Source organism: Passer montanus, unplaced genomic scaffold, assembly GCF_014805655.1.
Source record: "Passer montanus isolate IOZ18808 unplaced genomic scaffold, ASM1480565v1 scaffold68, whole genome shotgun sequence".
In the NCBI taxonomy this organism is placed as follows: Eukaryota; Metazoa; Chordata; class Aves; order Passeriformes; family Passeridae; genus Passer; species Passer montanus.
In genome coordinates this window covers 1,163,210-1,175,970 of record NW_024371926.1, presented here as the reverse complement: position 1 = coordinate 1,175,970, position 12,761 = coordinate 1,163,210, and the positions used below count along the sequence as shown (strand labels likewise).

The 12,761-nt window shown below is 49.2% G+C and overlaps 2 protein-coding genes across 3 annotated transcripts in view; one reads left to right on the top strand and one right to left on the bottom strand.

The window, feature by feature from the left end:
* Nucleotides 1–3,973: 3,973 nt before the first annotated feature.
* UTP11 (UTP11 small subunit processome component) lies at nt 3,974–11,574 on the bottom strand. The gene is made up of 9 exons (XM_039729080.1): nt 11,564–11,574; nt 9,854–9,953; nt 9,501–9,562; nt 8,579–8,681; nt 8,222–8,335; nt 6,582–6,675; nt 6,225–6,355; nt 4,815–4,925; nt 3,974–4,248 (listed from the first exon to the last, which is right to left on the bottom strand). Exons 1-9 carry the CDS (start codon nt 11,572–11,574, stop codon nt 4,165–4,167), a joined length of 810 nt encoding a protein of 269 aa, XP_039585014.1. The 3' UTR covers nt 3,974–4,164.
* FHL3 (four and a half LIM domains 3) overlaps nt 9,601–12,761 on the top strand; it is a 25,175-nt gene continuing 22,014 nt past the window's right edge. Inside the window, exon 1 of one of the 2 annotated variants that reach the window (XM_039729147.1) lies at nt 9,601–9,686. The gene's annotated coding sequence lies outside the window, so the exon portion shown is untranslated. The remainder of the gene's footprint in view (nt 9,687–12,761) is intronic. The other variant, XM_039729148.1, reaches the window with a different exon arrangement.

The following is a 12,761-nucleotide window of genomic DNA, read 5'->3' as shown; positions in this document are numbered from 1 at the left end:
ATATCATTTGGCTCCAGTCCCACACCTTCTAGCTCGTTATAAATATGCAGTTGCTGCTGGCTCTACCCCAATCATCTCTGCAATCAGAGCTTTTAATTAGGTTAATTAAATTGTATCAAACCTCGCAGGGACGCAGTTCACTGATGCTGATGAGGCAGCCAAAACAGACCTTAACTCTAGCTCTAATGAAGGCCCTGCTGCAGCTAATAACAATGCATAATAAATTAGTGCTTCCCTAGAAAGGTGCATCGGGGCTTGCGTTTCTGTAAATGATGATCTGTATGCACTAATTCACTATTGCAGTCTTTAGGTCTGCCAAGGCAGGGACATCCTGGGAATTGGTTCTCACTAAATAATGGGCTCCTGCCTGCTTGAAGCAGTGCTGCTCACCTGGGCTCTCTCTAGGCACTAACGGCTTCAGGTACATGACTGTGGGACAACAAAGCAAATATTTGCTGCTTTCACCTCGCCCAGCCCTGGGTTCACTCTTGGTGCCTGGCATCTCACAACAGAAGCAGCAGCAGGTATTTATTCATTTGAAACCTTCTGTAATGGAATTTGGAATGTTTTGTTTGGAGGGGAATGGGTGGCTGTGTCCAAGTGTGAAGGGGACAGTGCCCAGTGCCCAGGCTCTCCCCAGACATCTGCAGCCCTCTTGCCCCTAATCAAGAGGGGAAAGGTCCAAGTGGCCAAGGAGCTGTGGAACAGAGAGGTTTAGGGCAGCCATGCTGAGCAGCAATTAGTCATTCCTGATTTACATTCTGCTCTTTCAACTCCCTGCTGTGAAGCTGCTCAGGCTTGAGTGGAGGAACTCCACCACCCTTTTCTCCTTGGTGCCCTTGGGCAAGACACCTCAGCTGAACCTGGCTGTAGGATGCTGGGGAGCAGCAGGGCCAGGGCAGCCAGTCCTGCAGCTGGAGACACCTGCAGCCAGCCCACAGTGCCCCTGGTGCCCCTGGGCTGGCAGCACCAGGGGGGTGAGCACAGGGATGACCCAGAGGTGCGTGGTGAGCAGATGGTAACACACAGGGCAGCCGTGAGCAGTGGCATGGGTGGGACCAAGCCTCCCTGCTCTCCTTTGTTCAAAGGACACAGCCTGGGGGGCTCCAGAGGCTCTGGGGGTCCCTCTGGCTGCCACAGCACATGGCCACTGATGGACACCCCACGGTGGCTGTCCTGGGGGGATCCAGAGCCTCCCCAGGCAAGTCAGCTTCTGTTGCCATGCCCCAGGGACCCCACTGTGCTCTCCAGCCTGGGTCAGGCTCGGAAAATGGAGCCTACAGGAAAGCACCTGACAAGCCTAGGGGCTGGTGATGGCTCTTCTGCTAGTAAAATATATTGTTGCAGCTGCCTAGAGATAATCCTGCAAGTGTAGCCTGCTATTAACGTTTATAGACAGTCATTATCAATTGAGTTCTTCAGGACTTGAACAGGAATTACACAAATTGTTATATGGCACAATATTATTGAGTCACCTAAAACCTGAGCTGTGAATCTGGGGAATTTTGATATCTGTATCTTTCAAGCTGCAGGGAATCTCCTTGCTAAAGAACCTGTTGGTTCAGCTTTTGATGCTATAATTATCACAAACAAAAAATAGCTGTGGGCATTTTCTCCCTGTCCTTCCCCATGAGGGCCCAGCTAGAGGATGGCAGATCCCACTCCTGTCTCACTTCAAATCCTGTGCTGTGGCCCAGTGCGCTGGGTTTTGGATTCAGTTGTAAGGTACTGGTTCTTTCCAGATGCTTGCAGAAACATTTCAGTGCTTTAGTATGAGGATACTGAGCTGAAGGCCTTGGGAGTCAAAGAGCAAGGTCTTTGAGAAGGTGTGGATTTTTTCCTGGATGCCACTGGGAACTCTGCAGGGCAGCAGGTGTGAGTCAGCCCTGTCTGCTAACACAGAAGTTCAGAGATCAGCACCTGCCAAATCCTTCACCACTGCAGGCAGAAGTAGGTGAAAACTGTTTGTGCGCAAGAGCTGGCACCTCCTTTTAGTCTGTTACGGCCACAAGATGATAAACCACAGGCTATGGGGTTTGTAGCCAGGCTGTGGAGGTGAGGGCCCAGCAAGAAGCCTGCTCAATGTGACCACCACAGATGGAACAGTGCTCTGGTTTCCCTTTGTTAAAACCTCCACGGCTTCCCAGGGAAAGGTAAATCACACCAGGCACAACTTTTGCTACCCAGACCTGACTGTGATCAGCAGACTGTGTGTCCTGGCTGGTAGCTCAGCTCCCAGTGGACACCACCATGCCAGGACAGGCAGTGTGGCCAGTGCCTGCTCAAAGACAGCCTGGCAGCTGCCTGCTGCATCCCATAACAACTGCGAAGAGCCTTTCTTCCAGGGAATAGGGCACTTGTGCAGCGGGACAGAGGTGGACAAGGCAGCTGCTGGCCTGGCCAGGTCGCTGTTTTCCAATCCCTCTTCCAGGATTCCTTGAGGCTCTCCCAGCAGAACTGCTGCTTTTCTCTCCCATCCCTTTCAGCAGCGCTCTGGATGCAGGTAAAACTAATCAAGTGCAAGGATTAAATATCTATTTAAACCTTAGTGTAAAAGAGCTTTCCCCGGGCAGGCAGCGGGTCCCGGGAGCGCGGTGACACCGCGGAACGGCCCCGAGCCCCGCTCGGCGGCACGGCCCGCGGCGCGGCGCGGCTGCCCCCTGCGGGCCCGGCCCGGCACTGCCCCGCGGCACGGCTCGGGCAACGGAGCCGGGCCGGGCCGGGCCGAGCAGGACCGGGCCGAACAGGGCCGGAGCAGACCGAACAGGACCGGACAGGACCGAACCGAACAGTTCGCACACTCGGGCTCTGTTCTCCTTTCGTTCGAGCGAACGGAGCCGCACCGGACCACACAAGGACCAGACCGGGCCGGACAGTTCTCACACGCGTGATTTTGTTTTCCTGCTGCTCAAGCGAACCAAACCAAACCGTCCTCACACACGGGATTTTGCTTTCCTTTCACTTGAGCACACTGGAACGAACAGAACCAGACCTGACCGTTCTCACACTGTTTTCCATTTGCTCAAGTGAACCAAAGCAAATCGAACCAAATCATTCTCACACACGGGGCTTTGTGTTCCTTTCACTCAAGCGAACCAAACCAAACTGAACCAAACCGTTCTTACACGCAGGACTTTTTCCTTTTGCTCAAGCAAACCAAACCATTCTCAGGCCTGCAGCTGTTTTCCCCTCCTGCTCACCCAGCCCTTACAGAATTCACACACTCCTGGTTCTGCAGAACTCCGTGGATGCTCCCCTGAAAATTTTTCCCCCATTTATCTCAGCGATGGCAGGAACATCTGAAGCTGCATTTAAGCAGGTAAAAACATCGCGTTTCATCACCGAGCTGCTGGAAAAGCTCCAAAGTAGGTAGGGCCTGAGAAGAGCATCTTTTTTTTCTTCCCCCCTTGCAGACCATGTGCTTATTGCTGGCAGCGACAGGACGATGGAGAGATAAGAAAAGGAATGTTCACACGGAGGCTCCTCTGAACGTGCCTGGGCCGCTCCAGGACACTCAGGATGTGTCTGCACATCCCCCACCCCTGGCAAGGCAACCAGCCCAAGGAAAACCCAGAGGACAAACTTGTCCCACACTTGGCTGCTGCGCTGTCTCCCCTTACACAGAGTTTTGGCACTGCCTCAGTTTGAGCTGAGGCAACTCTGGAGGAAAAGCACACAATGGGATGGTGCAAATAGGAAATGAGAGGGACTGGGGCATGCTGGGGAAACGACTAGAGAGTAATTCACCTCTAACCTGCTTGAAAAGCTAGCTGAAAAAGCTGAGCTCCACTCTCATGGGTTTTGGCCAGGTCCTGCTCAGCCCCAGAGCTGACAATCCCCAAGAACCTTCCCTGTGCTTGGGCTGTGCTTATCCCACCTCCCTAATTCCACTGTGACCTCAACTGCTACTGATTGTTTATGGTGCATCTTACCAGGACACTTAGGCAAATCTCACGGCTTCCCACCATAAATATCAAAAGAACAAACCCTGATTTATTAATCAATTAATTAGATTAAACACACTGATGGCTACCACAGGCCCACAGTGATTTGTCTGAACAAAGTGCTGAGCTGCAGTGAAAAGCAGGCTGGCACCAGCCCTTCTCCAAGGGATATGGCTCCTCCTTTCTGAGCAAAGATTGTAACAATTATTCCATGAAATGGCTAACGTTTCCTCTGAAACTTGAATTTGTAAATAGCTGGACCAGTCGTTGTTTCTTTCTTCACCTTTACTTTATGAGTTTTGTCCTGGAAAAAAGAACAAGTACAATTATTTGCTGCCATGCAAGGAGAAAAACCCATACCCACACAAATCAGAGAATCCCTGTTTGGGACTAACCATAAAAGAAAAATGGTCACTTTGCACTGTTTAGATGGGGATTATAATTTTATCTGCTCTTTTCCCCTTCAGGCACAATTTGCTCTCCGCTCACAAGCACAAGAAAAGAGGAGTCCCATTGAGACAATTTCTGTGGTCATTTGGATTTTTAAGACCTTCTCATAACTTACAGAAATGGTTCCCTGCTTCTGACTCCGAGTGAAACTATTCTGGGCTCCTTGTGAGCACCATTTACAGCTGAGCCTTTGTCCTTGCTGACAAGGTGAGACTTGGACTAGCAGATATAATTTCCTGGAATGCTTCATCTCCTTGCTTTTTCCATATTAAAGAGGATTACTTATCTTTAGGAGTTATCTGTATAGGTGTCACTATAAAACCAGAATGAAGAAACAAACACAAAATATACAACACACACAATACCAGACCTAATGACCTGATCAGAACAGACTTGGAGAACCAGAAGCAAATCCCTCACCAGCAGATCCTTCCGTGTCTGGATTTTCTGTGAGATGACAAACATGGCCTTCTCCCTCTCGATGCGCTGCCTCAGGAGGTCATACTGGTTCTTCCTCTGCTGGGCTAATTTCTGGAAACAAGGAGAAAAAGCTGTTCTAAAAGAGAGATGAACATGACACTGTGGTCTAAAACCTCTGAATTTCAATGTCAAATGCAAGAAAACATTTGATTCCCTAATGAAAATCCACTTTATCCAGAGGAGAGAAAACAAAAAAAAAGGACAGAACAGAGACAATTCCTGAAGTGCTCAGAGCCTGCAGAAGCCTCTCAAAATGCAACTTGTTGGGTCAAGTTTGCCTAATGAGAGTGGATAGCTTTCCCAGCACAGGAACAGTATTACTGCAGGTGTGATTTAAGTAATTAAATTAAGGAGAACAGATCCCAACATGCTTAAAATATGACTCAGACATTTAGGAGAAAACTAGTCAGTCTACGACTCGTCCAACTGCTTTACTGACAAGCCAAACTGAGACAGCTGGCAGGAGGAAAGGGACCACAGGGTGTTTATTATCTGACATCTGAGTCAGAAAAAACTGGTTAAAAATCCACCAGTCGGCAATTTTAAAACAACTATTTTTACCTTAGACACAACTGACTCGTACTCAGAGGACTTTCCAACAGATCTGAATTACCTGAGCAGAATCCACAGCAGTAAAGCCAAGTGTAGCTACTTCTGTGATACTAAAACATCAGAATCAAAGCTGACTGCATAAGCAATTCATGCTGAAAAATCATGAAACAATTCCAACTAGGAAAGCCAGGAAGTGAAACTATAGCTTAAATGGCTTTAGGAAGGAAAGTGAGGAGACAATTCTCAAGTGACTCTGGGCCCAGAACCAAATTGAAGAATACTGTAAGATCAGGAACACTGCAACAGAGACATCTGTGTTGGAGTAAGCTTCTTCCTATTTACCTAATTCAGGGGATGCAAAGGGTTTTGGGGAAGTGTGAGAGGAGACTTAACAGTGGAGTCTGAAAAAAATTACACCTGAAACTGCAGCAGTCTAATGAAAAGATAGTCCCATAGGTATATGATCCTTTATAGAGGACAAATATCTCAGTTTTGCAGGGACATTGTCTAATCAGATGTACACCACTCTTTTCTGGCCTGTATATCACAATTCATGGTGGCCCACCCACGGTGGACTGGGATGCAGTGAAAGAGTATTTTGTGTTAGTCCAGATGTGACTGCAGGCTCCAGTCAGTCACTTGGTGATTAAGTGACATCCACTACAGCTTTGTGTCACCAATAAAAGTTTTAAGAACAGTTTTGTTCACCTCCACAATGGTGCAATCAATCCTTCTTAGTGCCTGTCATATAAAAGATGTAAAACATGAAGAAGTCTGCAGCACAAACAGCAGCAGTACCTTTAGGAGGGCAGGATCAGTTGGTCCCTTCACTGCCTCTCTCTGCAGCGTTGCAATGGTTGGTCGGTTGTACACTCTATCTACCAGCTCAGGAACGGTGTCCAGGTGAGCAGCAATATCAAACTCCCGAACTATACATTAAAAAAAAATAGGAATAAACTCCCATGGACTCCTTCGATATGGAAAATCTTCCAAACACATTGCTACGGTCAGCAACAGGAGCCCCAGCAACACAGCTCCTGCAGAAGTGATGTCTCAGCTAGTAACCACGAGAGATTTCTAGAGCACCTGAATTTTTATTTCTAAAAATAAAAGTGTCTTTCTTTTATGACAGTCCAGAGCAAGCTCAGCTCTCACCTTCCCGCTCCGTGTCCACGAAGAAGAGGTGCCGGCCCGCGCCGCTCCCCGCCGCGTCCAGCAGGTGGAGCTCTGCCTTCAAGCGCTCGATTTTCTGCGGAAAGTCCAAGTTTGGCCAAATTCGGAGCGAGTCAAATCAAGTCTCCCCCGAGGACATTTCTGTCTGTTCCTCGGGGTTCCAAATAGCTGAACTCCTCCTTCCTTTTTTCATCTCTGAAAACACATCTAGTCTATATTTATGACATGTGTCCACAGCCTTTCCAGACAGAGGGTCACAGTGATTCCTGCTGTTACCCAGGCAAGGTGCACACATCCACCTGCAAAACTGAGTCCTGTTTGGCAAAGGGGAATGATTGCCATGGAACCACCAGCAAAAGCATGAAGGAAAGTTTAAAGCTGGCTTTGGTTTTTTATCCCCAGTGAGAATTTGATTCTGTTTTGTGAACCAACATCAAAGCATACAACACCTTCAGAACAGGATTGTGTTTTTGTTCAATGCCAGCCTACCACATTCCAACAACCCACTCCAGATTATCCTCCTCAGCTGGGAGACCTCATCCTCTGACAGAAGAGTGTAGCCAGGGGCTAGTTGGGCAGTTCTCTCAAGTAACAAGTGTTCTCCCCTGTATCAGCACTGGTGAGGCTGCACCTTGAGTGCTGTGTCCATTTCAGGGCCCCTCAGTTCAGGAAGGACATTGAGAGGCTCAAATGTGTCCAGAGAAGAGCAGCAAGGCTGCTGAAGGGTCTGGAACATAAATCCTATGGAGAATGGCTGTGGGAGCTGTTTAGCCTGGAGAAAAGGAGGCTCAGGGGAGACCTGATCACTCTACAATGCCCTGAAAGGTGGTTGTAGCCAGGTGGGGGTTGGTCTCTTCTCCCACTGACAGAATCAGAGCACCTTAAGCTGTGCCAGGGGAAGTTTAGGCTGGACACTAGGGGAAAAAATCTCTAGGCACTGGAATGAGCTACCCACGGAGGTGTGGGAGTCATCATCCCTGGAGGTGTTTAAAAAAATACTGGATGTGATGCTCAGTGCCATGGTCTGGTTTCCAAGGTGGTGTTAGGTCATAGGTTGACCTTGATCTCAGAGGTCTTTTTCAACATAGTTAATTCTGTGGACAAGAGGAAACAGGCTCAAGCTATGCTGGGGGATTCAGGAATTAGGAAAATTTTCTTCCCTGAAAGGGTAGTTAGGCATTGGAACAGGCTGGCCAGGGAAATGGTGGAATCACCACCCCTGGAAGTGTTCAGAACATGTGGGGCTGTGGCACCTGGGGGGCACAGGTCAGTGGTGACCACCGTGGTGGTGGGTGAACAGCTGGACTCATGATCTGAGAGCACTCTTCCAACCTTTGGGATTTCATGATTTCTCTATGAACATGCTGAGCAGAAAAACGTTTGAAGTCTTGAAATTTAGGTAAAAATCACTGTGTTTTATAACAATGCACAGTGTAATTTTTGATTGTCATTCACACCTTTATGCTCTTATATCCAGCATCAACTGACACTTCCATTGTCCTTTCCAGCACTGTACAAATCAGACTTCACTGAACAAACACAGCCAGCAGCACCAATAAGAACAACACAGTAAAAAAACAATTCTGAGCAAACTAGAAAACACTAAAAATATGAGTTATTACCTTGGCTTCTGCAACTCTTTTCATTTCTACATATTTAATATCCTGTGTCCTCATCAGCTTCATCTGCTCCGGGGTAATTTCATCCTTTGGCTGCTTTATGACATGGACTCCATCCTACAAGCAGACAAACACAGCACTTACAGACAGCCCATCCCACCTGGAGAGCACTGTAGGGCCTGCTAACAGCAGAACTTTGTCCCTTGTGCCTCATCTTCTTCAAAGCCTTCTACAGGAACCAAAACATTTTTTCTCATGTACCTATTAAACAATAAATTTAAATCAAAACAAAGTAGGGGGAAAAAATGTTACTTAGAGCAACAAAGTGTAACCCTGCTTGAAGGCAGTGGAGGTTCTCACCTTGACCTCTGCACGTATCATTTTGAAGTAGAACTCATCAGGGTTCTTGTCCAGAGCTTTCTTCTGCAGCGCCCTGAGAGCATTCTGCTTCTTGTGGTAGTCACTGGGGAGGAGAAAAACAACAACCACGAGCTGTTCAGCAGCTTCTCTGTGTTCACCCCTGCTGGGGCATCTTTCCCAGCAAGGCTCAGACAGCCTGGTCCTGTTCCTGTCCCCATGCCTGCCGCCCTGTCCCAGGAATTCGGGCAGGACAAGGTCCTGCAAAAGCACAGCCGTGGCAGGGGCGGTAGTGTGGTATCATACCTGTTTAAAATCACTTTATAGCAAAATAATGGGTTTATTAGCAGCATATAACCCCAAAGGAGGCGCAGTTTTAAATTACTGAAATCCATGTTCTTACAATACTCTGGTACTTTTCTAAGGAAAGGGAGACTTGATATCACCCCAACTCAAAGGACTTCACAGGGAGCAGAGTATTTTGGAGCCAGGGTCATAACCTAGGCAAGGAGGATGGGGTCTCTATTTCCCAGGGGGAAACCCTCTGGACAGGGGAGACAGCCTCTGGACTGGGGGGACACCCTCTGGACCGGGGGGGACAGCCTCTGGATTGGGGGGACAGCCTCTGGACTGGGGAAAACCCTCTGGACTGGGGGAAAACCCTCTGGACAGGGGGAACCCACCCAGGGCCGCCCGCCCCCCGCGGCCACACTCACTGGGCGCGGAGCCGGTAGTCCTTCTTCTTCTCCAGCAAGCCCAGCTTCGTCCGGGAGGCGGGCTACGGGAGAGACGGGGAGCGTGAGGGGGAGAGACGGGGAGGGGGGGACAGCCTCTGGACTGGGGGAAAAGCCTCTGGACTGGGGGAAAACCCTCTGGACTGGGGGGAACCCACCCAGGGCCGCCCGCCCGCCGCGGCCACACTCACTGGGCACGGAGCCGGTAGTCCTTCTTCTTCTCCAGCAAGCCCAGCTTCGTCCGGGAGGCGGGCTACGGGAGAGACGGGGAGCGTGAGGGGGAGAGAGCCCCGCGCTCGCGGCTGAGGAGCGGCGCCGAGCCGAGCCGGGTCTGCCCAGCGCCGCGGCACCCAGAGCGGCTCCGCCACGCCGAGCAGGTGGGTCAGGCCGGGCCGGGCCGGGGCGGGGCGGGAGGCGCTGCCCGCTGTGGCCCCGCAGCTGTGGCGGGTCGGGCGGTGGCGGGGTGCCCTGGGGGCTGAGGGGAAGGCTCCGTGTCCCCGGTGCCGGCTGGGCTCGCGGCATCCCCCGCACCCTGCCGCGGTACACGGAGCTCGCTGGCCGGAGGGCTCTGCCCCGGCGGCGCGATGCACTCCGCTTTCCGCAGGGAGAAAACCGCAGGCTTCGGGCCGTGCCCCTTTGCCAGGCTGCGAAGTTGCGAGCTTGAGAGGGTTTTATGAGGAGAGTACTGAGACTTTACCCGACCAGCAGACCCGGGACTAAACTATAACGAAATGCTCAAATGTAGCATATGAAAATGTTCAACACATCTGGAGTGATTGCTTTTTTTTCTAGAGAATCCCAGAGTAGCTATGGGAGAAGACTCTAAGCCTGGCTTTGTGTGTGTGTTAGACAAAGACTCGGAAGTCACAGTTTGGATCTCACATTAAAAAATAGCTCAGGATCTTTGCAATTTTCTTTTTCCTCAACACGGTTATGTTTCACATTTTGTTCTCTTGCAGGTAACTTTTTACTGTTTTCTTTATTCGTTTCCAGTTCTGTACTTGTGGTTACCTTAACCACTGACATTTTCATGGGAACTCATGGGGATGTTAGATAAACTTTTCCAGTTAGGCTGGGTGAAGCATGGTGGTAGGAATTTCTCTCCACAGGCTTGCAACACAAACGAATGGCATGTGCCAGGGTTACGGATCTTCACAGAGCAGGGATTTGATACTCAGGTCTCTTTACTTAAATCTGAACTTGCTGTGTCCAGTGTTTCCCAGTTTTGAAAACAATAAAGGAATCTTTCCAAAGTAGAAAACCTATTCCTAGGAGCAGAGGAAAGGGCAAAGCTCTGGTGGATGCAGCATCCTGGCTTCTAGGGAAGAGTGAAGGGACATTCCTTTTACTTTTCTGACTCCTCTACCTAGCATTAGAAATCTGTGGCTCTCCTAGCTGCCCAGGTGTTAAAGCTGCTTTATTTCCCTGATTTGCTTTGTCAATACGTGGTTTAACTTCATGATAGGCAGAGAGGAAAGAGGAAGTCTGACATTTCTCCTATCTTACTTTTGTGCCATCCTCTTTCCTTTTCCTAACATGGAGACTGTATTGTTCACTTGCTTTTTTTCTTGCTGACCATTTCCTTTGAGGCACAGAATTGTCAGCAGTAGTTTTATTCTAACCCAGCTCGGTCTGTAATTTTGCACACTTTTTGAAATGGTGGCATAGCACAGGAGACAAAAATATAGGCAATATGGTTAGTTGTGGGTACTAATTATAGCAGATGCTGTACAGCAAAAAGTATGTTTTGGAGTATGAACTCCATAAACCTGTGCATAGGGACACGCTGAAGGCAGGGCAGTGTTTGGAAACAGCCAGAATTCCCTTGCAGGGAGACCCTCTGAACTGTTCCATGATCTCAGCTTCTGGAGCATCCCTGTTTCTCTGTCTTGGATTTTTTGAGATGCCTCTTGGGGTAAAATCTGTGCTTTTCCCCTGCCTGCAGAACAGCATCTGAAGAGCTGAGCGGTGGGTAGGGTGCTGAGGGTCTCACTGTGGTTCCCCAGTCTTTGGGAGGACAGGAGGTGGCTGCTGCTCCTGCAGCACATCTGCCCTCAGCTCAGCTCCTGGTTTGCACTGTGGTTTCTGCTGGAGCAGGTGCTGGAGCAGCCCTGCTGTCCCAGAACTCATCAGGCTGTAGGATAGATCACCTTTCCCAGGTCATCCTGTCCTGGGGAGGAAAGGCAGGAGTCTCTTTCCTGGCTGGTGTCATCATGGTGTCCCTGATGACACATGGGTTTTGTCTGTAGTGTACCAGTCTTGCATGACTCTAGGCAGTATTCACTGGTTGTCAGTTGATTTCTGAGGGGTATGACTTTAGCTATGTTCTTTTCTGGCTTTGGACATAGCAGCTTCAAGACTGAGGTGAGCCCTTAACTGATGGAGCCAGAAAAAACTTCCCTGCAGGCAGATTACCAAAATTCCCAGTGCACCAACTTTGGAAGCACTGTGTTCTGTTCCCAGCCAGGACTTGCTTGCTCTATTGCTTGCCTGATGAGGTAAGGTGCTTTCTGCTGTGTTCCTAATTGCAGCTGAGTTTCTGCTGTTACATGGTTGGCTGGTGTTTGAAATGCCAGCAGAAAGGTGGAAAAAATTGATTACTCTCAATACCCAAAGTGTTTCCAACACTGTCTTCCTTAAAAAGGACTTTTATGGTAATTGTAGCACTGATGCAGAAGATTTTCATGGTGGTGCACCAGGATCCTCATTGATGTCTGTAGGATTTTTGCTGCCTGTACCTTACATGAGGCTGTGCTTGATGAGCCACAGTTGATGCAGCAACCTCAGGAGAGAGACAGGAGTTAAACCTTGTTGCTCTGCTTTGCCTTTTGTGTGATAAAGAAGTTACCCAGAAAACTGGGGTCTGGCTGCTCTGAATAAAATCTAAACCTCTTAACGTGACAAACAGCTCCTTAATTCCTTTCAGTTGCTCGAGTAAGAAATAATTTCTCCTGTGGTGTTCAGTATCCCTGGTTGAGATGTGCTGCTCGTGCCCACCACAGTGCCCAGGTGCTCTGGCAGGAGGGTGCTGCCAATGCTGTTTGCAGTTCTGCTCAGAGTGCAAGTGGCTCATTCCTTAGGGGACTTTGCTTCTGCTGAAATAGGTGCAATTTCTATGAGCAAACTGGAAAAATTCAGAGAGAACTTCATCAAAATCAATTTAAGCATTTTACTCTGGCGGGTTTTTCTTCAAAAGGAGGGGATAGCTGTAACCCTAAACACCAGCTGTATCTAGGAAAGGAAGAAGACCATTTGTTAGGGGGCAGAAAAGCTTTATCAGTAGTATTTAATGCTCAAATTACTACTACCAGGAGCTTCAGGGTCACTTTTAAAGTGAGGCTGTGGCAGAAGGGCCAAGCTGCACGGGCTGTTTGGGTTTTGTGGCTGCTCTCTGGGAAGCTGCTGCCGTGGGCACTGTCCTGCAGCCACTCACCAACAAGGAGGGGGCATTT

Excerpts from the sequence above, each read along its gene's own strand:
- UTP11 (XM_039729080.1), bottom strand. Across the intron at positions 9,563-9,853 it reads CTCCGGCCAGCGAGCTCCGT|CCCGCCTCCCGGACGAAGCT; the intron begins GTACCGCGGCAG and ends TCTCTCCCGTAG. Across the intron at positions 8,336-8,578 it reads TGATACGTGCAGAGGTCAAG|GATGGAGTCCATGTCATAAA; the intron begins GTGAGAACCTCC and ends GTCTGCTTGTAG.